The 23,202-nt window shown below is 52.0% G+C and overlaps 1 protein-coding gene across 2 annotated transcripts; it reads right to left on the bottom strand.

Moving 5' to 3' along the window:
• Positions 1-1,957: 1,957 nt before the first annotated feature.
• Positions 1,958-22,270, bottom strand: CTSB (cathepsin B). Of its 2 annotated transcripts, XM_038573646.1 has the most exons (10): positions 22,162-22,270; positions 10,120-10,270; positions 8,690-8,775; positions 7,659-7,773; positions 6,522-6,640; positions 5,617-5,702; positions 5,096-5,239; positions 4,471-4,587; positions 3,333-3,461; positions 1,958-2,955 (listed from the first exon to the last, which is right to left on the bottom strand). In XM_038573646.1, exons 2-10 carry the CDS (start codon positions 10,243-10,245, stop codon positions 2,858-2,860), a joined length of 1,020 nt encoding a protein of 339 aa, XP_038429574.1. In that variant the 5' UTR covers positions 10,246-10,270; positions 22,162-22,270; the 3' UTR covers positions 1,958-2,857. The 2 variants fall into 2 exon arrangements, with proteins under 2 accessions (XP_038429574.1, XP_038429575.1); XM_038573647.1 differs by lacking the exons at positions 6,522-6,640; positions 8,690-8,775; positions 10,120-10,270; positions 22,162-22,270 and having other exon boundaries at positions 7,659-7,732.
• Positions 22,271-23,202: the final 932 nt, after the last annotated feature.

Raw genomic sequence — 23,202 nt, 5'->3', positions numbered from 1 at the left:
TGGCACACCCATGCGTGTAGGGGAGGAGGGGGCTAGCCATTTGTTAATTATCCTTAGTCATTTTGGAAGCAGAGCGCTAAAGCTGTGGTTCTCAAACGTTAAAATCGGAATTGCCTGAAGGCCCCAGATTGCTAGGACCATTTGTCTCTCAGGTCTGGGGAGTACCCCCAAACTGACATTTTTAACAAGTTCTCCGGTGATACAAATGCTGCTGGTTAGGAGCCCAGTTTGAGAACCACTGCTCTAGGCCTTATTTTTCAAGCTTTAACGAACATATGAATCATCAGGAGTCTTGTTAAATTGCAAGGGCAGACTCCGAGGTCTGGCCCAAACTCTACGTTTCTAACAAGCTGCTAGGCGATGCCCACGCTTTTGGTCTGACGCATTTTAGAGTGGAAAGGGTTCAAGTACATGCACAAACTTCTAAGTCTAAACTAAAACCGTGCCCTCCTCCAGATAGTGAAGAAGGCACAGTCCCTTCCATCGATCATCTCATTTGGACAGGCAACCAAGAAAAAGCACCCCACCTGTTGAACTGAGGTGACACGTGATCAATTAGGTAATTTGAGATTTAAGTATTGACATTGATCCCAACCCCAAATAAGCATAACTGGTTTTGTTTTCTAACAAAGAGTCCTAAACTAAGTGTGCAGATGCCCTGTAGTTCCTTTGGGTTCTTGTGGTAGCACGACTCTGCAGGCATCTCTGTGGGCTTCCGGGTGAGTGCAAGCTGCTGGTGGGCACAGGGTGGAAATGGGATTATCCCATTTGTTTTCTAACAAAGAGTCCTAAACTAAGTGTGCAGATGCCCTGTAGTTCCTTTGGGTTCTTGTGGTAGCACGACTCTGCAGGCATCTCTGTGGGCTTCCCGGGTGAGTGCAAGCTGCTGGTGGGCACAGGGTGGAAATGGGATTATCCAACTGTCAGGGAGCAGGTCAAATTTATCAGAACTACACTGAGGTAATGAATGTCTCCTCATTGAAATTTTAAGAATAAAGTCATTGCAAATGTGTGGCTTTGGTAGCCTTTGTTAAGCACTTAAAAATTTGTGAAACCTAACTTCATCCTTAAGTTTTTCATCTTAATTCCAGGTCTCACAGCTTTTCCCTTTCATATTTACCAGGTGTTTAAGAGCTTATCTAATGAGGCAGTTTCTGAGTCCCTCCCCCCCCTTTTAAAGATTTTATGTGTTTATTCATGAGAGACACAGAGGGAGAAGCAGGCTCCCTGTGGGGAGCATGACTCCTGAGCCAAAGGCAGACGCTCAACCAGAGCCACCCAAGTGTCCCCTGATCCCTAACTCCTAATTCCCATCAGAAGTCAAACTTCCCGTGCTTCTGGAGCTAGCCCAACCCTAGGCTGGGAAAGAAAGTCAGGTGCTGACAGGCCAGTGGGATGGATGCAATCCTTCCACTTTCCTCTGTTCCCTCAAGAACTCCTGTACTTCACTGTTCAGGATTCTTAACCAGGACCATGCAGAAGCAACCCTTCATAACCAGCATGTAACCCAGAGACAGGGAGCTCAGCATACAACACGCAGGCTCTGCTCCCACCCCATCCCAGCATCGGAGGGGACCAGGGCCACCTGGTGGTCCTCCACTAGGACAGCTGGGCTCCGGCATCATGCATAACCGTGCTTAGGTGAATCCTCACACACGTTACTGCTGGCTTGGAGCCAGTAAAGAACGGACTGCAACTATGTTCTCAGCTTTTTAAATTCAGCAGGAGCAAAGCTAATCGGGGCCTGAGACACGGTTTAGGCGATGAATTTACAGAGCCAGGGCCAATGAAAATGACAGGGAACTGGGAAGAGAGAAACCACGGTTTGAGGCAGGAGACTTCTGGTTAGAGTTTCAAGGACTCTTGGATCCAGGAAAACAGGATTCTGTGGGATAAGGACAGACGGCGCTACAGGCCTACAGATGGCGGGATGTCACCAGAACACAAGACTACAAGGTAAGGGAGAAAACGTTTTATTGGCATAGTCATTCCTTTCCTTGTTGAATTAAGAGAGTGAAGCAGTGACTTTTAAACAGTTAAAGCCGGTTTCTCCCCAAATGAGCTTCCACTGATTATGCTGGTAGGCCAGTCGGGTCAGGACCACCCAGTTTTGTTGTAAGGGGACAGACAGTCCGTAAAGCGAGTACAGCTCTTCCAGCTGTTCCTCTTTCATTCACATGATCAGCAGAGGTGCACAAAAAATAAAACGTATATTGAGAAAGGAATCATGCCAAGGACCAGACCGTTGAGGGTCTTTGAGGCTACTTGACTATAAGCTCAGGAGATGCAGGGGCCCCGGGAGAATGGCTTTCTCCCAAGGGCTGCTCCACTACCTTTCTTTCCAACCTCTTCCAAATCTAGTGAGCTACTTGCTTAGAAGTGCCGCCGCCGGTGGGGACTGGTCTCATTAGGAACTCTACTTTCTATGGCTTTGGAACACCTAACAAACCCTCTAGGGTCTCCGTCTTGCTTGCATGACGTGCATGGAGAGGGGAAGACGTGGAGGGAGCCACAGCAGGAGCTGAACAGGAGGGCACTACTGGCCCAGCACTAGTCTAGGGGGGAGGCCTTGCTTCACTCACGGCAGTGGTTCACGTGGTCTAAGTGTGCACTGGGACTGCAGTCCACCCCACGGGCTGGGGGGCAGCCAGGCCTTGGATGTGTCTCCTTGGAAGACAGCTCTGATGGTAGACACGAGGTTGGGCCCAATACTTCAGGCCCTGTCTAAAACCTCTTGTATCTTATCTGAACTCAAAGAATAAAAGACATTCCTTACCCTCCACCTCCTCACCAGCCCAACTGGCTATATTTAGGGGGAAAACTGCCCAAGGGCTGGCAGGGCCAGTCCCATGGCAGATTAGATCTTTTTCCAGTACTGGTCAGTACATGGGATTCCAGCCACGATTTCAGATTCAATTCCACAGTGATCCCGTCCTCTGAGGATTTTAAAGAAGCCTGGAAAGCAAAAATAATATGCCTTTCAAGTGTGTGGAGATTTGACCCTTGCCCACATACTCAGACTCACCTCAGAAAGACCTAGGAGTAGGAGACGCCAGACTAGCCCCACAGCAGTCACCAAACTAGCAACAACTTGCTCTACCGACTTCTACGCTGTTTGCCCAGAGCCAGACACTGACTTGAGGCCATGTCCCAATCCCTACCACCCTCTATCAGGATCAGATCTGCCCTGCAAGGGAACCCTCAGCTCACGAGCACCCAAGAATCTGGAGGTCACTGCTGAGCTCTAGGCCTAGTGTTTGGAACAGAGGACAGGATGAGCCCTCCGTCCTGGCTCACACACCCCATTAACAGGAAGAGAGAGTTCCGCTCACCATTGTCGCCCCAGTCAGTGTTCCAGGAGTTGCCAACCAGCCAGTAGGGTGTGCCATCCTCCACTCCCCAGCCCAGGATACGGACGGCATGGCCTCCCATCATCTCTCCAGTGACGTGCTGGTACACTCCTGAGAAAAGGACAGCCCATTCAGGTGGAGACCAGGCTGTTGCCCCACTTCCCAGAGCATCCCTCCAACTCAGCTGGCTGCCCTGGCAGGACAGGGTCCAGAGAGCCCACCGAGCCCTCCCAAGAAACTGTTTGCAAACAAGGTTATACAGAGAGAAAATGCTGATGTTCTCTCTGAAGGTTCCAGAAGCTCCCACAACATTTGGGAATTATTTCAATAGGTTTTTGAAAGCCCAACACTCAAATACGTTTAGTAAATATTAAAGTGGAGTCCCAACAAAATGTGCTTGGTTGCCTTTAAAATTAAAGTCATAGATTCTAATTTAAGAAGTAAATTTAACGTTAACATTCGATTCCAGTTATTTGTTCGCCATACTAGGACTCCACGTGAGGATCTCTTCATCAAAAGGGTTTTGTAACTTAAAGAGTTTGACGCTGCTGCCCTGGGATGCCCTCTGCAAAGATGAAGCCTGAGAGAGGCTGGGGTGGCAGCAGCGTTGACCAATGCAGAAAGCTACAGGCCAAGCAGGCCAAGTGCCCTTGGGGCCTGTGGAGCAGGCGATCCCCTCACTGATGAGTCACTTTGTCAAACTGGAAATGCCTCCTTCTAAACTAGAGCTGAGGACTGCTAAAAACTGCCAGCTTTCTAAGTTTTTCTTGCCAGCATCATCTCCCTCAATCCAATGATGTTTCTTAAGAGTCAAGAGCTTTGAAGTTTTCAATGTGGCAGATCATAAAGGAGACAGCACTGGGCAGTCAGAGGCTGTTCATGTAAATGGGGGATTTCTAAGGCAGCTATCGGGCTGGGCGCCTGTCCGATGGCCCGGGGGGAGTCCCCACAGCCTCGCACACAGCCACCTGCCTCCTGTTTCCCCATCCACTGAACCTGAGGCATGGTCTGGGGCGGCTCCAGCACAATGTTATGTCTTCCTCCTCGATCCAGTCCCGGGCCGTGCCCAGAACCCACACCTCCCTAGCCCCCACCGCTGCCCTTGGGAGCCCACACACACCGGACTTGTACAGCAGGAAGTCGGAGTACACGGTGAAGGCCGCCTCCACCGGGCCGTTTTTGTAGATCTCTGCCATGATCTCCTTCTCGTTATCGGACACACTGTAGGAACTGCATCCTGGCAAAAGAACCAGCCAAGCAGGGGGGTGGGGGGGGTGGGGTGAGGAGGGTGAGGGGGGTCAGGCAGGCCCCCCCCAGGGTTCCAGCTGTCAACTTATCAATGATTTATGGGGTTCCGCCAAGTGAAGACCACGTCTAGGGGGCTCACCCAGCCCAAGGGTAGGGAAGGCCTCCCCGGGGAGCAATGATGGAGCTGGACCGGGCCGAGAAGTGGGAGCGCACAGCTCTGTGGCGCAGGGGCAGCGAGCACGAAGCCCTGAAGAGTGGTGCCCTGGGTCCTAGGCCTGATCACTCTGCTGTCAAGTGAGACTGACGCAACAGGAATCCTGAGGCCGAATTCGGGAGGGAGGCAGCCAGAAGCAGCAGTGTGCTGCTCCCTGGCAGGACAGTCGTTCATGGCCTTCCTATCTCCAGGGAGAGTCGACTGCCCTGTCCTCTCTCTTCCTCTGGCTCAGGATGGGTGTCTGCGGGGCCCGGGGTGCTGGGGAGCCCAGCTGCCGCTTTACCGTAGTGTTTGTCTTCTTTGTAGGACGGCGAGTAGCCGGGCTCGCAGATCTTGCTGCACTTGGGGGTATCCCCCTCCCCTGTGCATGGGGGCCGGGAGCCGTTCACGTGGTGCTCACAGGGAGGGATGGAGTAGGGTCTGCAGCCTGGGGGGCCAAGTGGAAAGGAAGGGATCAGCTGACAGCCTCCTCAGAAGCCCCTTGTGGCAAGAGGGAAACGCTGGAGCAAGGCAGGGGAGGTGTTGGGAGGGAGGGAGGATCATCACATCTGCAGCAGGGACACTTGACACCGTCGCTAATTCTGCCCCCCCCCCCCCCCCCCCCCAGGCAGTCCCCTCCCTCGGCAGTCCCGGGCAGTCCCCTCCTTCGGGCAGTCCCCTCCTTCGGGCAGTCCCCTCCCTCGTATTTCTGTTGGATTCTTCAGTGGCCTGCTCTCAACTCTCAGCCTTCACTTTACAATGCGAGGCCCATTCTTACTGCCTATAAGCTCCATCTAGCCAGAGGGTGTGACGGCAGACACTCACCCACATGAGAGTCATAGAGGCCCCCCGACACCAGGCCTTGCTTTGTCCAGAAGTTCCAAGCTTCAGCAGGAAAGCCTCCATTACAGCTGAGGAAGGAGCCACTTGTTAAGTTCACTGTGAGAGAAACTCTAGCTGCGCCCAGACCATTGCCCATGGCCCCAGGGTCTCTTGGGGACCCCCCCCCCCCGATAGTCACTTCTTCCAGGGACTCACCCAAGCTCCCAGGCCTGCCTGCCACCACCCTCAACAAGACAGAAGGACCCTCATATCCATGGCTACCCTGAACCAGGCTGTGCCCTTCCCGGAACCCAGATTATCAATCAGCACAGTGCAACTCCCTGGTGTTTTAATGCAGAAAATGTTAATGCCGGGGACTGGTTTAACTGTATGAGGTGAGGCCTGGACACTTTTTTAAAAACTCCCGGGTATTTCTAATCTATAGCCGTATCTGACAACCATGGTTGTAAAACCAAGGCCAGAGTGGGCAGAAAGGCAGGTACCCACGGTGGGAATTTAGTGTTTGGTGATCAAGCTGGGGACCCAACATTCTTCATTACAGAAAATAGGCCCCAAGGTTATTACATTTCCTTGAGCAAAGAAAGGGAACAAGGATGACAAAAACCAGGCCCGAGATCAGAAAGTGAGCCACATATTCTGAGACGGTCTCTGCTGTGCCTGGACCCCAGCCCCCAACCCCCAGCGCTGGGGGGGCGGGGGGGGGGGTCAGCCTGACTCTAGGCAGCTCACAGAAAGCAGCAGTCATACCACGGCCTGCCTCCAGACCGCCCAGTCCCCAAGCTGTCTCGCCAAAGGACCTTATCTGAGCTGGAGTACCAGTCCCATCCTCACAGAGGCCATTCCCAGGGGCCCGGCTCCCGCAGCGGGAGGTGCCGCTTCTGACTCACCCGTCCCCACACTGGTCGCCACAGCAGGTGAGCATGTCCTCGGCAGACACCTCCACGTTGACGTGCCCATTGGTGCGGATGCAGATCCGGTCAGAAATGGCTTCCACGGCCCCAAATGCCTACAGGGACAAGCCCCCCCACAGGTGAGCCCCACTCCTGGACGGTGGCCTCTGCCAGCTACCACGTCAGAGGACCACACCTCAGACCTCCTGGGTGGCTACTCTCCCAATGTCAGGGAGGGTCCAGGCCCTCACGTTTGTCTTTGAAGCGAGAGACCAATCTACCCCAAATCTCTACCTGGACACTCGGGTCATTTCTAAAATGTGGTTTTTGTTAACCTAAAACAGCTCACACAAAGAACAAATACTGTATGATTTTACTAAAATGAAGTATCTAGACTGGTCAGTAAAAGAAAGTAGAAGGGTGCTTGCTGGGGTGGGGGAGGGGAAAGGGTTTCCATTCTCAAAAGTTGCTAAGAGTTCTGTAGATGGGCGGTGGTGACTGCATTCATGTAATGTGAATGTACTTAGTGCCACTGAACAGTGCCCTTAAAAATGACTAAGGTGGGGCGCCCGGGTGGCTCAGCCGGTTAAGCATCTGCCTTTGGCTCAGGTCATGATCTCAGGGTCCTGGGGTCATCCCTGCTCAGCGAGGAGTCTGCTTCTCCCTCCGCCCCTCTCCCTGCTCATGCTCTCTCTTCTCTCTCTCTCTCTCTCAAATAAATAAATAAAATATATTTTTAAAATGACTAACAGACTTAAATTATACCACATGTACTTTTACCACAGTTAAACAAAATTAAGATAGCGCCTTGATACAGATGGGATATTTCTTCGTGAAGCAGCGGAGGGGTCAGAACTCCTGGTGTTTGCTGATGGCCTGGGGCAGCGTGTAAAACGGGGAAGTAAAAGCAGCTTCACCGCTGCACATGGGCCAGGTCCATACACCACACAGGGCGCTCTGCACATCGGTTCTCCTGCCCAGTCCTGGCAGTAACTCACGACCACAGGGATCTGCATGATTTTTATGTTGATGGAACGGAGACTCAGCAGGTTTATATAACTTGCCTCCACTGGGAAGTCTGACAACACGCCCCACACCCAAGGCTCGGGCCTCTCCCCGCCAGCAGGGCCTCACCCAGCAAGAACCGCAGGAACCCTGGTCTCGGATCTCTTTGATGGTCGGGCAGTTAGGCCACTGTTCGCGGGCATCGAAACTTTCCGGCAGAATCAGGTTCTTGGCAAACTGAACTCTAGATAAAGGAAGGCCTCCGTGACCCGCTTGCCAGTTACCACCCTCCCCCACCCTGGCACCCAGCAGCAACTGCAGGCCGGGCCATCACCTGGGAAGTGAGACCCACGGAGGACAAGCTGAAGATGACATCTGCAGGGCTGCCCCCGGGAATTTATAAAACTAAACCAGGAATTCTACTGTTCAACACATCTTATCATTCCATATGCTTCTTCCTAGTCTTCCTCTATGAGATACTTTTCAGGAGTTTGGCCACAAGATCCACACAACTGCATTTCTTACTCCCTTCACTCCACCCCGGGTCTGCCCAGGGTCCTCCCCTCATTTTTAACATTTTCACTATGGTGTGACGTCCCATAACTATTCTATCCACCTTATTACTTTTTTTTTTTTTTTTATTTTATCTATTTATTCATGAGACAGAGACACAAGGAGACTCCACACAGGGAGCCCGACATGGGACTCGACCTCGGGTCTACAGGATCAGGCCCTGGGCTGAAGGCGGCGCTAAACTGCTAGGCCACCAGGGCTGCCCTTGTTAGATATTTCTAATGCTTCCTACTAGAATAATAGCCACTTGACAATGCTCACTGTAGAGCTCTCTAGGAAAAAAAATAAAAAATGAAACCTTAATGGGCAATCAGATGGCTTTTCTTAGATTCTCCTTCAATTATTAAAGACTGGGTCCATCCAGGTCATACAGAAGCAGACCTGGAGCTGAGACACCTGGAGAAGCACAGCAGGACACACATTGCTGGAGGCTGAGCCTGTCAGGTAGAGTCCTTGCTGCTCCGAAGGGCTGAAACCTCTTTCCTTCCTTCCCTCCTTCCCGCATCCCAAACATACACCCACGTGGGCATGGCAGTGGTGTGGGCATAGATGCGGAGCGTACCCACCCCCAGGCAGCAGGCACTCACCTCTGTGGCAGCTTCGGCCCACCCAGGAAGGTGCCACATAGCCTCCTCAGGTAGCTCGGGTCCACGTTATGGAAGTTGTGTCCAGCCTGGAAGAGAACACCGGCCACAGCAGTCAACGGAGGGGGGATCTAGGGCTGGGAGTAGATGGGAGGCCTGACCAAGCCAGGGGGTGCCATCCAGCCTAGCATAGCAGGAGGTGCTGGGGAACTGCTAGAGAACAAGTGCATCCCCCCAAATTTATGTTGAAACCTAGCCTCCAAGGTGATGGCACCTAGAGGTTGGGCCTTTGGGAAGTGATTAGGTCATTAGGGTGGATACTTTGTGAAGAGGATCAGAATGGGGTTAGTGCCATTTTTTTTTTTTTAAGATTTTATTTATTCATGAGACACACAGAGAGAGGCAGAGACATAGGCAGAGGGAGAAGCAGGCTCCCCATAGGGAGCCCGATGCGGGACTTGATCCAGGACACCAGGAGAGAAGACAGACCTCAATCACTGAGCCACCCAGGTGTCAGATTAGTGCCCTTTTAAAGGTGGTATGAGAGAGCTGGCTGGCCCCTCCAACTAAGTGAGGATACAATGAGAAGTCACTTGTCTGCAACACAAAAAAGTGCCCTCCCTAGAACCCAACCATGCTGGCACCCCAAAAGTGTATTTCCAGCCTCCAGAACTGCAAGCAATACATTTCTATTTGTAAACCACCCAGTCGGGGATCCCTGGGTGGCTCAGCAGTTTGGCGCCTGCCTTTGGCCCAGGGTGTGATCCTGGAGCCCCGGGATCGAGTCTTGCATCGGGCTCCCGGCATGGAGCCTGCTTCTCCCTCTGCCTGTGTCTCTGCCTCTCTTTCTCTGTGTCTATCATGAATAAATAAATAAAATCTTAAAAAAAAAATAAAAAAAGTAACACCCAGTCTGTGGTATTTTGGTATAGCAGCATGATCGGACTAAGACAGGCAGCCTCCAGAGCAAGCAAAGACCCGCCCCCGAGTGAACCACCTGGGCAGCATGCAGCTCCGAGACCGGTGGGTATCTTCTCGGATCTGCTACATTGAGAGGTGAAGACAGACCCTCTGCAGCCCTGAACATGGCCCATTCTTCATTTCTTCACTCCTGCAATCCAGGAGCTGCCTAATGAGCCTTACCAACTACCATGATGGGGGTTCAGGTCTTCCTGGTTGTGAACATTTCCAAAGCTCATTTCTCCCCACTGCACCACCATGCACTCATGCACACATGTACACACATGCACGCGCACACACACAGCACAGAAGCAAAGGAGGATGCTAAGCATAGTCCTGAGTGGCCATGACTCTCAATCAGACCAACTGTCTGAGACAGACTGTCCTACAGCTGCAGTCACCACCCTTCGGAATCGGAATGTACAAACTAAACCCCTAGAGAAGGGACATGCACAATGGTCCCCACAGCTCACCTTCCACGTAGTGTTACGTTTGTTAACATAGTCGACCAGCTCATCCGACAAGGCATGGAAAGGCAGCCTGCTCTGGGCACCGGTCAGCATCACCAGGCAGCTAAGAGTGGTTAAGAGCTGCCACATTTTGGAAGCTGGATCTTGGATTCACCTAGAAAAGACATCAGGACGCTTCAGTTCAAGTGCTTTACACAAGAGTGCCAGCTCCGGCAGCACAGTTTGCGGGCCAGAAACCACCTAGCAGCCGAAAGACCCATGTTCTCTTCCTGGCTCCGCCATTTGCCCCTTTTTTCCCTCATTGTCCTCTTCTGTAAAGCCTGGATGTGGGTGCACAGAGCCCGCAAGGACCTCCAGCGCCGGTGGGCTCCCAGGCCCCACCTCATCCAAGTCCCAACCTATGCCCATAGCACACAGGGCCATGCTGAGGGCTGAATGTCCATCCACCCCCGTGCCACCACCCCCAACCAGTTCATGTGGAAATCCTAACCCCAGTGTGATGGAATTAGGAGGTGGGGCCTTTGGGGGATGATTAGTCATGAGGATGGAACCATCACGATGGGGCTAGTATTTTGTTGTTGTTGTTGTTGTTTTTAAGATTTTACTTATTTGTTCATGAAACACACAGAAAGAGAGAGGTAGACATAGGCAGAGGGAGACAAGCAGGCTCCACGCAGGGAGCCCGATGCGAGACTTGATCCCAGGTCCCCAGGATCATGCCCTGAGCCGAAGGCAGGCGTGCCCAAACGCTGAGCTACCTAAGCGTCCCGGGGCTAGTGTTGTTATAAAAGAGACCCCAGAGAGTGGTCTCACCTCTGCCATGTGAGGACACAGCTAGAAGGGTGTGTCATGTGGAAAGGGACCCTCACCCGGCCAAGCTAGCACCCTGACCTCAGACTGCCACATTTTGTCCCAAAATGAGAAACAAATTTCTGTTTAGAAGCCACCCGGTCTGTAACATGCTGCTGTAGCAGCCCAAATGGGCTAAAGAGGACTCCTCCAGATGCCTTGGAGCCAGGAGACAAAGCTGCAAGCAGTGAGGCCCCTCTGCAGCTGCGGCCTGGTGACTCATGCACACTGCTGGGTCTCCAGGGCTGTTCTCAAGCCGAGGCTGGGCTCCCGGCCTGAGGGGAGCAACTATTCCTTGGATGCTCCGCGGCTACCTCGGGGCCTGTGAGGATGGCACCAGCACCACCCCACTGTCGGTCAGAACCCCAAGGCCCAGGCCACAAGCAGTACCAACGACTCCATCCAAAGCAAATCAATAAACCCAGATCTTGAGGCTAAATGGACTTCGGCGCCCCACCTCCTGCTCTTGCCAAACTGCCTCTCCCTGGGTTTGTCCAACTACGTTTGAGACTCTTCCAAGTGAGCTCTCTGAGAGAGCAAACAGCCTATATGATTAGGTCCCAAATGGAGGACCAATCAGATAAGAAAAATGCAAATGAAAATATATTTTATAAGCCACATTCTGGATATAAAACAAGCAAACATGAGCCAACAAAGCCGAGCATGTGCCAATCTCAGAGCCAGGGCAGCAGAGCTGGTTTAGCCAGTGGCACAAGTCTGGGACTTTCTCTGTTTTTTCCAGCCAGCTAAGGGTTCTGTTTCAAAGATGGGTCTTCCAGGACGGGAAACTGTCACATTACAACCACAGTCCTTAGATCTTAAAATGGCCTGCAAGTCAGGAGACTGGCAGTTTCCAGCTCCGCCTCTGAATCATGCTCCTAGGCAAGCAGCTCCAATGAAAGCAAGAAATGTCCTGGATGCCATAGCACCCGGGGGCCTTGCAGGATACCCATGTGAGGAGTGATGGGTGGTGGCAGGAGGAGGGTTTTCTGTCCTTGACCTCAGGGGCTTCCAGAGTGCCTCAACTCCTCCCAGGTCACAGGGTTATGTGAACATGCTGCCCGCCTTCCACAGTGAATTCTACTTGAGGCAAGATTTAAAGTTGATGGTTGCTAAAGTAATAATTCATCCCGAAGAATAAAGGTGCAACAATAGCAAATGATTCAAGAGCAGGAATGGAGGCCTACCCTCTGGGGCAGTTAAGGAATTAGGAAACCCTGGGGAACACTGGCCCAGGGACAGTCCAACCAACAAAGCAGACCATTCAGAAGCATATCCACGGGGGAATTTAGCATCTGTGGCACAGGTGGGAGAAGCAGCAGTGCATATCAGTGATGGGGGCCGGCACCGCAGGCTCTGCATTTGAAACAAATAGTAAAGTCGAATCTTTACACCTGATTTCTCAGACCCAAGATGCGCTACACGGAACAACGATCTTGAATAAAAAGCTGCATGAAGAAAGTAAAAGCACTTTAAAAACTGTAATGTCAGAGTGAAAACCACTTAGGATTGACAAACAGAGCCTTAAAGGGACAATGTCTGATTACATGAAAATAAAGTCTCTCTTCTAGGGGAAAAAAAAAAAGTGGCACACTGACAAAACAGTCCTCACATATACTTCAAGGTTCCTCTCCGTATTATGTAAAAGGTGCTTAAAAATCTAAATAAATTAATTTACAGAAAAAGACTACAAACAGCCAAAGGTATGAAAAGATGCTCAACTCACAGGGAAGTACAGATAAAATGAGGGCCTCGCAAAGGCTGAGTGGCTGGATGGTTCCTGGCAGGGGTTAGATGTGGGGAAGCAGAAAGGCTGTGCTGCTGAACCCTGGTGGCAGGTACAATCATGGAGAGGATGGCCTGGCCATTTCTAGTAACTTTTCGATCTCCACACCCTTTGACTCAGCAATTTGACATTTAGAAATGTATCCTACTGTATTCAAAGATATGGTATACATTTGTTTACAGAATATTCTTTGTATAACAAAAGACCAGAAACAAAGTGTCTAAGGACAGAGTAACTCTTACCTTCCGGTAAATGATTAACAGAATACATTAAGGATGCAGTAAAGTGAATCATACTGTACTGATACAGTCAATATGCCCAAGATTCACGGAAGTGGGGAAAAAGCAAGTAGCAGCAAATGAGTCACGGCACGCGTGTGAGCCCAATAAGCAATATACACGCATATTACCGTTAACACATGTGAAATATCAAGAAAAACACGAAAGTGGTTATGTGTGGCAGGGAGATTTATTTTTCTCCATCCTTTGTAAAAAAAATTAAGTGAACATATTACATTCAAAGTTTTGGTCTTTTAGGAAGAAGCGTAGCTAGGGCTACCAAATCCCTGGACCCCCAAATGCACTTCCAATTGATTCCCAGTCAATTCCCAGTGAGGCCTTCTCCCTAGTGACTTTCTGCTGAAAAGCCCCAACCTTCTCGTTTTCAGTGACTCACGGGCAGGCTGGTGCTCACATGACCACGGCAGGAACCCAGACGGCCTCCAAACCGTTCAGTAAAGGTCTTGCTGGGTCCTCGTGTGGCAGAAGGAACAAGGGGGCTCTGAGGTCTCTCCTAAAACATTTCCTGGGCAGAGAAGCAAAGCACTCGGGCTCCTTTCTTTTTATCCTGCCATCCTCGGACTTACACTTGGCGCCTTCGCATTTTCCCAAGATAGGAGAACCTCGCGTGAGCACCAGAGTGCACGCTGTGGGCACACGGGCGTTCAGACCCATGGACTGGACTCACACCCAGGAGGGCTGCTCTCCCCAGCTTTCACCACCACCTGTCAGGGGTGACGGGGCCGCGGCTGGGTCCCAAGGCAGTCCCAGGTGAATGCTCCCTGTGTGTGTCACAGAGGGGCACCCCAAGCCGACCCCTGGGGGCTCAGCCATCTGCTGAGAGGTCACACCACGAGCGAGTGGAGGATGGGAGCAATCTCAGGGTAACAGACTTTGAACAAGATCTCTCTGGCTTTTCTGGTGGCAGAGAACGCAGGCACCCCCAGGTCCCAGGCAGTTCTCGGTTTCTGTGCCGATGGCCACCAGGGCCATGGCCAGGCCCCCCGTGAGACAGTCATGCACTTTCCCTTCTCATCTCTGTTCCACCGGTCCTCCTCCGTATTTCCTGTCAACGTCATTCTCAGGGAGAACTAGGGGCTCAGTGAACTACAGAGCATAAGCCTGGAGGCCTGAGCTCAGCTGGAACCACTGACTCCAAGGCCCATCACTGAGCACTGGCGAAACTCTTCCTTTCAGCCTGCCACCCCAGGCCCAGGGCTGTGGCATCTGGGAGAAAGTCTGGTTTGGGGTTCAATGAAGAAATAGCTGCTGTGGCCTAAGGCGAAGGCAAGCACTGGACTTGGAGTCGGGACATCTGGATTAGATCTTGCACTAACTGTGCAGCCTTGAGTACCAATCTCCACTGAGCCTCAGTTTCACCACCTGTAAATGGGGCTGATGACCATTTATCCAGGTGGAAGTCAAGAGTGCCGGGATCCCTGGGTGGCGCAGCGGTTGGCGCCTGCCCTTGGCCCAGGGTGCGATCCTGGAGACCTGGGATCGAATCCCACGTCGGGCTCCCGATGCATGGAGCCTGCTTCTCCCTCTGCCTGTGTCTCTGCCTCTCTCTATCATAAAATAAATAAAAATTAAAAAAAAAAAAAGTGCCATGACAGTGCCTGCTCTATAGTAAGAAAGCCATGAAAGGTTGCTCATTTAGGCATGCTCAATTCCCAGGTCCAACTTACCACCCAATCTTCCCTCTCTGTCCTCTTCCTTTCTGGCTTCTAGCCTGGGCCAGATTAACTCTAGTTCACTCCAGACCTGTCCACAATACCTCTATATCACAAAGAGTCTGAATTAAAATGAATGTTGTTTTGTTTTTTAAAGATTTTATTTATTTATAAAAGACATTCAGAGAGAGAGGCAGAGACACAGGCAGAGGGAAAAGCAGGCTCCCTGTGGGGAGCCTGACATGGGACTTGATCCCAGGACCCTGGGATCATGCCCTGAGCCAAAGGCAGATGCTCAACCACTGAGCCACCAAGTGCCCTAAAATGAGGTTTTAATTTCAATTAACTTCCAGATGGGAAGACTTCCAATGGGAGACTGCTGAGCCCAAAGAACATGAAGTCAGATTTCTCCCTCTAGAGGGGACGGATGCAGATATCCTGAGAGCAGTGGCAGTCTCACTCCAGTGGGCACCAGGAATCTTTCTGGGTCCACACAGATCGTGAACACTGGACCAACCACGACAAATGGCTAACAAAGCTGTATTCTGAACAAGCTGGCCATAGGTCCTTACAGCTTTACTTGAAACAGAACCAGTTTTCACTTCCCCTCTTTTGGGCAAACACTTCCCTTTTTCTCAGTCTTGTGTTTTTTTTTTTTTAAATTACAGGAGAGAATAAACAGAGAGTTCTTACTTATTCTATGAGAAAAGAGGTACCTAAATAGGAACACTTGTAAGTCACCAGACCGCCCTGCATGGTGTGGATGGGTGGGAGAAACAGCTGTGGACAGATTGGTACTTCTAGCCCTCCGTCAGCTGGTCTTCCTGGGTGGACGCAGGGTTCCACTCCACCCCTCCGCCCCTTTGCCAAGCCAACCTCTGGCTAAAAAAAGACAGGCTCTCGCATTTCTCCCATCTCCAAACCCCTACAGCATTTGAGTTTATATGAAAGGACATCCCACTGAAGATCTGTAGAAGGTCATGTGCAAAAGGGGCCTGTGGCCAGCTCAACCAACCCCCCCCACCATAGCATACATTCCCTAGACTACTTTGAAGCCATTCCCAGGACTACTATAGACCTTGGAGCCCTGGAAGGAGATGGAATTAACGCAGGAGAGGAGCTGATGCTAAGTTGCAGAAAGCTTCAGTCCTGATATTCTCTAAAGACATGGATTCGGCTTGGGCTGCCATGGAGTTTTTTTTTTTTTTTTTTTTTTTTTTTGGAGCTTCATTTTTAAAAAAGTTTTCTTATGTGGTTGTAGAGCCCTTAAGTAGACTGGATTCTAGATCTGTCTCAAATCTAAGGAGACAGGACATGTGTATGTGCGATTTCCAAATATGCCCCGCTGCAATTTTCTGGCCAACGCAGAAAAAGATGAATGCGTGCCCAGCACATCTTCCGTCCGGACTCCGCTCGTCCTTGCCCACTGCTGTTGTTCCTGCACGGCAGGACCGCTTTCACAGCTGGCTCTAAAGAATCAAAAACCGAGTGCCTCAATTTTGCCAAAAGCCACAAAGTAAGTGCCTTATACACCACCAGAGTGCCTACAGCCCAGGAGAAGGTGGACCAGTAGGAGGATCGTGAAGATTAGTGGGACCTAGCTAGAGAACTTGCAGAGACTTTTCTTGCCTCTTGCCATCATTCATGGCAGGTGTTCTTGAAGTTTCAACCACTTCGGTTCCCCACCCACACATCAGAAAGAGGCAGATCTTCATTTCCTCTGACTTGCCCACTTACCCCTCCTAGTTGGGACAACACTGAGGGGGCGGACACAAGTGCCTTTATCATATGCTCCAATCGAACTGAAGGACACCTGGCCTTTGAGTTTGAATCACAGCCTTGATGTTTCCTGTCTTTGTTCGTAATGGAAATATGTTTAACAAAACAAAAAGGGCTTCTGGTCGCCTGTCTCCTTAGAGCTGTGAGGATGAATAGGGCACCAGTTTGCGCTCTCTGTCCTCTAGAGCCAGGCTTCCCCCCCAGCTGAATGCCCCCAGGCAACTCCTTTGTGACCCAGAGAGGGCATCCCCTGCAGCTGGCTACAGCTGTGCAGCTAACAGGAGAAGCAGTGGGGGGCGTGAGGGGGGGCTCAACAGTTAAGCGGCTGCCTCCAGCTCAGGTCATAATCTCAGGGTCCTGGGATGGAACCCTGTGTTGTTCTCCCTGCTTTGTGGAGAGTCTGCTTCTCCCTCTCCCTCTGCCTGCACACACTCTCTCTCAAATGAACTATTAGAAAAAGAAAGAAAAAGAAAAAGAAAAAGAAAAAAAGAAAAAGAAAAATAGAAAAAGAAAAAAGAAGGCCCCACCTGCCTCACCCACCTAAACAGTTGAGGCCACTTAGAGGTACTCCCCCTGTTGCCCACTTGCCAACCATCTGTCCTCAAATCAGGGACTAATTTCCACCAGGTTGAGCAGGGTGGGCCTACACAAACTCATCTCCCGCAGTGCCTGGAAACCATCTAGCTGCTGTGCCCACAAATGGAACAATGCTTAAGATCATCCATAGCAGCCCACATCCTGCAAACAGAAAAAAATTACTACCTTGTCCTTGAAACAATGGACCCCAGGAAGGCCCGAGGCAGGTGAAAATTTTTGTATTGTTGAAAAACAAGAATACGGGAAAAGTTCTGGAAGCTTTTGCTCACCAGCTTTGCTCACTGACTCTGATACTGATTTACTGAGATGCTAAAGGGGGCATAACATTCTCATGTCTCTGTTTCTAAAGTAGGCATACCGCCCAGATTCTGAAGGACCTTAGGACTACTTTATGGAAGCTTTCAGAAATCCTTGGAGATTTAAATGAGATTAGCAGCCCACACCTCCCCAGCTTGCAGGAGCACGGAGGCTCTAATGCAACTGCAGGCCAGATCCCATCTCCCCGCGGGCTGGGTACTCTGGAATGAGATACTGGCAGTGGCAAAAGCAAGCAACAGAAGGGCCTTGCCTCTCCTGCTTACTCCTCGTTCCTCTCTTGAGGCCCTAGGAAGACATCCTCACCTCATGAGGCTGCTGGGAGATGTAAGGAGATGATTTGTCTTTTTTCCTTCTTAAAGATTTTATTTATTTGAGACAGAGACACTGTGCAAGTTGGGGAGGGGGAAGGGAGAAGCAGACTCCCTGTTCAGCAGGGAGCCCACATGATCTCAGGACTCTGAGATCATGACCTAAGCCAAAGGCAGACGCTTAACCGACTGAGCCACCCAGGTACCCTGGAGATGGTCTTTTTCAAAGTGCCTTCCATGCAGCCTGGCTTGGAGCACACAGCCCTTACAATGAACTGCCACCAGGAAATGGTTGTGTACTCACTGGTGAGGTGACTACACATCTCTCTACTCACAAACTAGTTAATGCTTAACATACCAGGCTAATCTTTTTATTCTCAGAAAAATTATGATCACCCTATTTTTATCAACCAAGGCCTCAAAAACTGGTTTATTCTATCTTGACCACCAGAACAAAGCACTCCTAAGCACCCACAGAGTTCAGATGGCTCCCAGCTGATGTACAACAATGCCTCCAACCCCAGAGTGGCCACAGCCCCTGGCTGGCACCACTTTCCCAGGCCTTGCGCAAGCCCAGAAACGTCGTGACTTATGTATGTGTAAGCACATCCTGCCCAAGCCCAGGTCAGAGGGTCACAGAGAAGCCCAGCCCCAGCTGGATCTCTTGGCAGAATAACCCTCACAGTACTTTATACTGGATCAGTTTACTCGTTTGGTGGTATCTAACCCCTCCTCCTCTCCTCATCTTCGCTAGTGACCAGGTTATCCTGAGGGCCAGACTGAAGTGAGTTATGAGCCTGGCAGAGACAGATAACACAGGCACAGGTATCTTCCTCGGCACCCTGCAGTCAACACAGTGATGTTGGAAAAAGACCTTTCGTCTCCTATAAAATGACTATTTTACAGCTGAGGGAAACTGGTTCTCGAGAAGACACCATAAGCAAGCAAGCTTGAAAGAGTGTATCTGAGTAGGTGTGGACAATTAAGAGATCAAACTCGAAAATCCCAATTATTTCAGTGATTCCTGCCATGTCACAAGCTTGCAGGAGCCTCAGTGTCATCTGTAAAGTGGAAGAGTCAAACTCCACTACTCATAACTCACGTGCATTCTGAAAATTAAAAAGTAAAAATAAAAAATTAGAAAAGGTTATTTAATTGCAGAAGCCCAGATACCTGGTAGGATCTAAAGAAACCTCAGTAAGTTCTTGCTGTTCGCAAACACATTAAAACTACAAACACTGGGCAGCTCCGGTGGCTCAGCAGTCTGGTGCCACCTTCAGCCCAGGACGTGATCCTGGAGACCCAGGATTGAGTCCTGCGTCAGGCTCCCTGCATGGAGCCTGCTTCTCCGCCTCGCTCTCTCTGTGTCTCTCATGAATAAATAAATCTTTAAACAAAAACAAAACAAAACAAAAACTATAAACACTGCGATCAACGACAAAAATACAAATCCTCACTAATCAATGACTTCTGAGAGCAAAGAATGACTTGAATTCCCGGTCCTAAAACTTCAAGCAGCAACACCGTTTCAAACGTATCAGGTTGCTAAAAATTGAAATCTGATAATATCTAATGGTGGTAAAGGAGGAATAGGTACCCTCAAACACCGCTGGTAGTACATATTGGTAAAACTTCACTGGACAGCATTCTGTAAGTATCTAGCAAAACAGAAGATGCACATGTCTTATGACCCAGCAACTAACTGGACTTCTGCTTTTGCCCTGGAGAAACACTCAGGGGTGCCTGAGAGATATAAGGATTTACTGCAGCGCTGCCACAAACAACGAGAAAGTAAAAACCACCTGTCTCTCTGTAAATACTCTACGTTTGGTATGAATGAATGAACAAGACCTTCGTGTATCAACATAAATAATAAAGCTCATGAACAGGCAATGGAAAAGGATACAACCAGCACAATTACAGTTAATAAATTTTAATAGCATTGTTCATGGATTGATACAAAAGTATTAAAAGCACAAAAAAGAAAGACTGAGGGTGGGGCACCTGCAGTGGCTCAGTGGTTGAGTGTCTGCCTTCGTCTCGGGTTGTGATCCTGGGGTCCTGGACTCAAGTGCCGCAATGGGCTCCCTGTAGGGAGCCTGCTTCTCCCTCTGCCTGTCTCTCTCATGAATAAATAAATAAAATCTTAAAAAAAAAAAAAAGGACTCAGGATTTATTGCACACACCCCCTTTCTTAGGCAGCTTCTGGAGTGTGCTCGGAGCTGAAACGAAGAGGTGAGGATATGGGATGGGGTACAAACACTGCTGACTGCCGCCCAGCGTCCACTGAGTACAGTACACAGCTGCACATGCCCCCACTACATTCATCTACTTGTCAACCCCCACCCCTCTCTGCATGTGAAGCTGAACCATAAAGTACCTGATCGCCACCCTTCTTGATCTAGAAAAATTCCCAAATATCATCTTAACATTTTCCTTGTGTCAAACTATCTAAAAAAGGCTGCAGACGTTGAGCCTTTGCTCCGAAATAGTCCAGTCCTTCCCTCCGGAAGAAGGGGATATCCCACACAATCACGAGGCCTTACCACATTTAAGAAAATTACCCAATGGACACTTTCTGACTCCCCTGAATGTGCTCTCTCTTGCTTCCCAGCCCAACAGAGATACAAAACATCTCTTACCCCTAAAATGTGTGCCAACTTACTACCCCAACTCCCAGGTCCTCTAATGGAGGAAAAGAAAGGACCAGTCTCTGAGAAAGGCCTCAGTTCAAGCTGCTGAATCAGCAGCACCTGGGCAGGTTTATCCTGAGGCTAAAGGGCTCCCACCCTCACCACCTGACCAGTCGGGAAACCAGCAGGGGAGTTAGTGGAGCCAGGGCTGGGCTGGCTTGCAAAGCCCCCAGATAAGGAATCTACATCCTTCCACTGCTGAGTGGCAATAACCCAGCTCTGGGACAGAGCTGCCCAAAAAGATGTGAGGGGAAACTTTCTCCAGGGCACCGTCAAAACCCTCTCTTTGGGAAAACCACACAGGGTGTGTGGGGGGATGCAGCTCAGCCCCTTCCTATATAAAGCTCAAGGGCTCTAGGTCACTATCACCAGTGCCAACAGGAAATAAGTCTCAGGGCGCCTGGCTGGCTCAGTCAGTAAAGCATGTGACTCTTGATCTCAGGATCCTGAGTTCAAACCCCACGTTGGGCACAGAGCCTACTTTACAACAAAACAAAACAATTCTCCATTATTTAAGGATGTTATGGAAGAAAAGCAGCCCCTACCAAACCAGACAGCCTCCTAAGCCTCTTCACTTTCCTATCATTCTCAAACTATAGAGTCAACTAGATAAATGCATCCCAGCTGCATTTCTGTCCGGTGGATGCACTGAGGATCAGTTTTTTCTAAGGTAACTAAAGATGCTAGCTGTCCATTTGAACCCCTCCAGCTCCCCCTCCCACCGGGTGTGAAGGACTGGCGGAGGGATGCCGGCGGCGGGGGTCCAGGTGCCTGAGGAAGAGAATGACCTAGGCCCACAAAGGGGCAAATCCATTTCACATCTAATTGGATGGCCTGCTGAGCCCGCCAGACTGTTACCCCTAAATGCTCCCCATATGCTGCTCCCTTTCGCAGACCTCCGGGGTCATTAACTAAAGGAAGAGCTGAGGCCTCAGGGTCTCTGCCCTGCTTTCCCCTCTCCCAAACAACCCGGGCCTATGTAAGGCTCAGTCAAGAAGTAAGGAGTGGCATCTTCCCCTTCCACCCCAGCCTCCCGGGGAGGGGAACTGGGGCTTCCAATGCCTAGACTCCTAAGCACTGCTCAGTTTCTCTTCCCATCAGTGGATCTAACTCATCATGTGGCCTCCACCCTACACCACCTAGTTCCAGGTTCGTTTTCTGGTCTCTGTCCTCTGGGGTCCCTGGAACTGTGTGTTCGGTTGTGGGCTGAGAATTGCCCAAACCCTATGAAATAAGAAAACACCTAGAACAGACGTAGGGAGACACTATTATCTCGGCAATTTCCTGAGGAAACTGAGGCCCAGAAGCTCACCAGGGGCCGGGGAGCTAGATTCTGGCCGAAAGTCACCGGGATCCCAGCCCAGCGCTTCCTGGCAGGACTACGCAGGCCCCCACGCCGGAGCCGGAGCCGGAGCCGGAGCCGGAGCCGGGCTGGCCGCGGACACAGCCCCGGGAGGAGGCGGAGGCGGAGGCCGGGGTCGGGGCTGGGGTCGGGGTCGGGGCCGGGGTCGGGGCCGGGGTCGGGGCCGGGGCCAGGCCGCCCACCCGGAGTTGGGGGCTTCTTGCTTTTCTCACCGCGATGACTTTCCGGAGCGCGCGGGCTGCCACCCCCGCCCCCACCCCGCCTCCTCGCCCGCCCCGGGATGCCGCGGGGCCGCACAGGGGCCCGGGCTCCCGGCCTCCCCACCTCCCCGCCTCCCCGCCTCCCCGCCAAGGTCACCTCCACCGCGGGGGCGCCGCGCCCGGCCGCCCGCCCGCACTCACCGAGCCCGCCGCCGAGAGCCTGGGCCTGCAGCCTGCGAGCCGGGCCCGCCAGCGCCGAGCCGAGCAGCCGCCCTGGCTTCCCGGAGCCGCCCCGCGCCTAAGTACCGCCCGCCCCGCCCCGCCGCGCCCCGCCCCGCCCCGCGCGCCCGCCCACTCGCCACGTGACCGCCGCCGGCCCCGGCCCGCCCCGCTCCCCCTCCGCCCTCCGCCCTCCGCCCCGCCCCGGCCCGGCCCGGCTCCGCACCCCTCCACCCGCCCCCGCACCCCGCCGCCTCCGCCCCGCACCCCCTCCGCCCTGCACCCCTCCGCCCCGCACCCGGACCCCCGCCGCCCTCCGTCCCGGCCCCGCACCCCCATCCCTCCGTCCCGGCCCCGGCCCTGCACCCCCGCCGCCTCGCACCCCTCCGCCTTCCGCCCCCTCCGCCCCCCCCCCCGCACCCCTCCGCCCTGCCCCTGCACTCCCTTCCGCCCTCCCTCTGCCCTCCGCCCGCACCCCGCACCCCCTCCGCCCGCACCCCAGGCACCCACGCCCCCACGGACCCTGCGCTCGCCTCTGCTCCCGGAGATCCCGCTGGGGGTGGGCTTGGCCCGGGGAAGAGGGACTCGGAGCCTCGGGCCAGTGGGGAGCGAGGGGAGATGAAGGTGGCCCGAAGGGTCTCCATCCAACCTGGACAGAGTCCCAGGGGCCGCCGCCGCCTGAAAGCAGCGGTTCGAAGCCTGCGGGATCCCTGCTTGCAGGAGGGGGTGACTGTCCCTCATTTCATCCATTCAGAAACCACTGAGTTGGGGGTATCATGATAGCAGGCCTCCCAGGGGAGCCTTTAGAGGCTCCTTTAGCGACGATAGTCTAAGAACGTGCCTATTAAAGCCTCCAGTTATGTAATAATAAATGGGTCTGACTTTCAGGACCTGCTTCAGGATTTCTAGAGAAGGACCTTAGGGGCAGAAATCCGTTTGGAAGAGGGGTCCCAATAGGCCTGTCCTAAAGGGACAGTATTTTACTTGGAGTTTATTTGGGGAGTGCTTACGGACGACGGTGGG

The sequence above is a fragment of the Canis lupus genome, chromosome 25 (assembly GCF_011100685.1).
Source record: "Canis lupus familiaris isolate Mischka breed German Shepherd chromosome 25, alternate assembly UU_Cfam_GSD_1.0, whole genome shotgun sequence".
NCBI classification, from domain to species: Eukaryota; Metazoa; Chordata; class Mammalia; order Carnivora; family Canidae; genus Canis; species Canis lupus.
The sequence above is the reverse complement of the archived record's forward strand: the minus strand, read 5'-3'. Positions and strand labels throughout refer to the sequence as shown.

Excerpts from the sequence above, each read along its gene's own strand:
- CTSB (XM_038573646.1), bottom strand. The coding sequence starts at position 10,245 with ATGTGGCAGCTCTTAACCACTCTTAGCTGCCTGGTGATGCTGACCGGT. Across the intron at positions 7,774-8,689 it reads GGGCCGAAGCTGCCACAGAG|AGTTCAGTTTGCCAAGAACC; the intron begins GTGAGTGCCTGC and ends TCCTTTATCTAG. Across the intron at positions 3,462-4,470 it reads CTTCCTGCTGTACAAGTCCG|GAGTGTACCAGCACGTCACT; the intron begins GTGTGTGTGGGC and ends TCCTTTTCTCAG.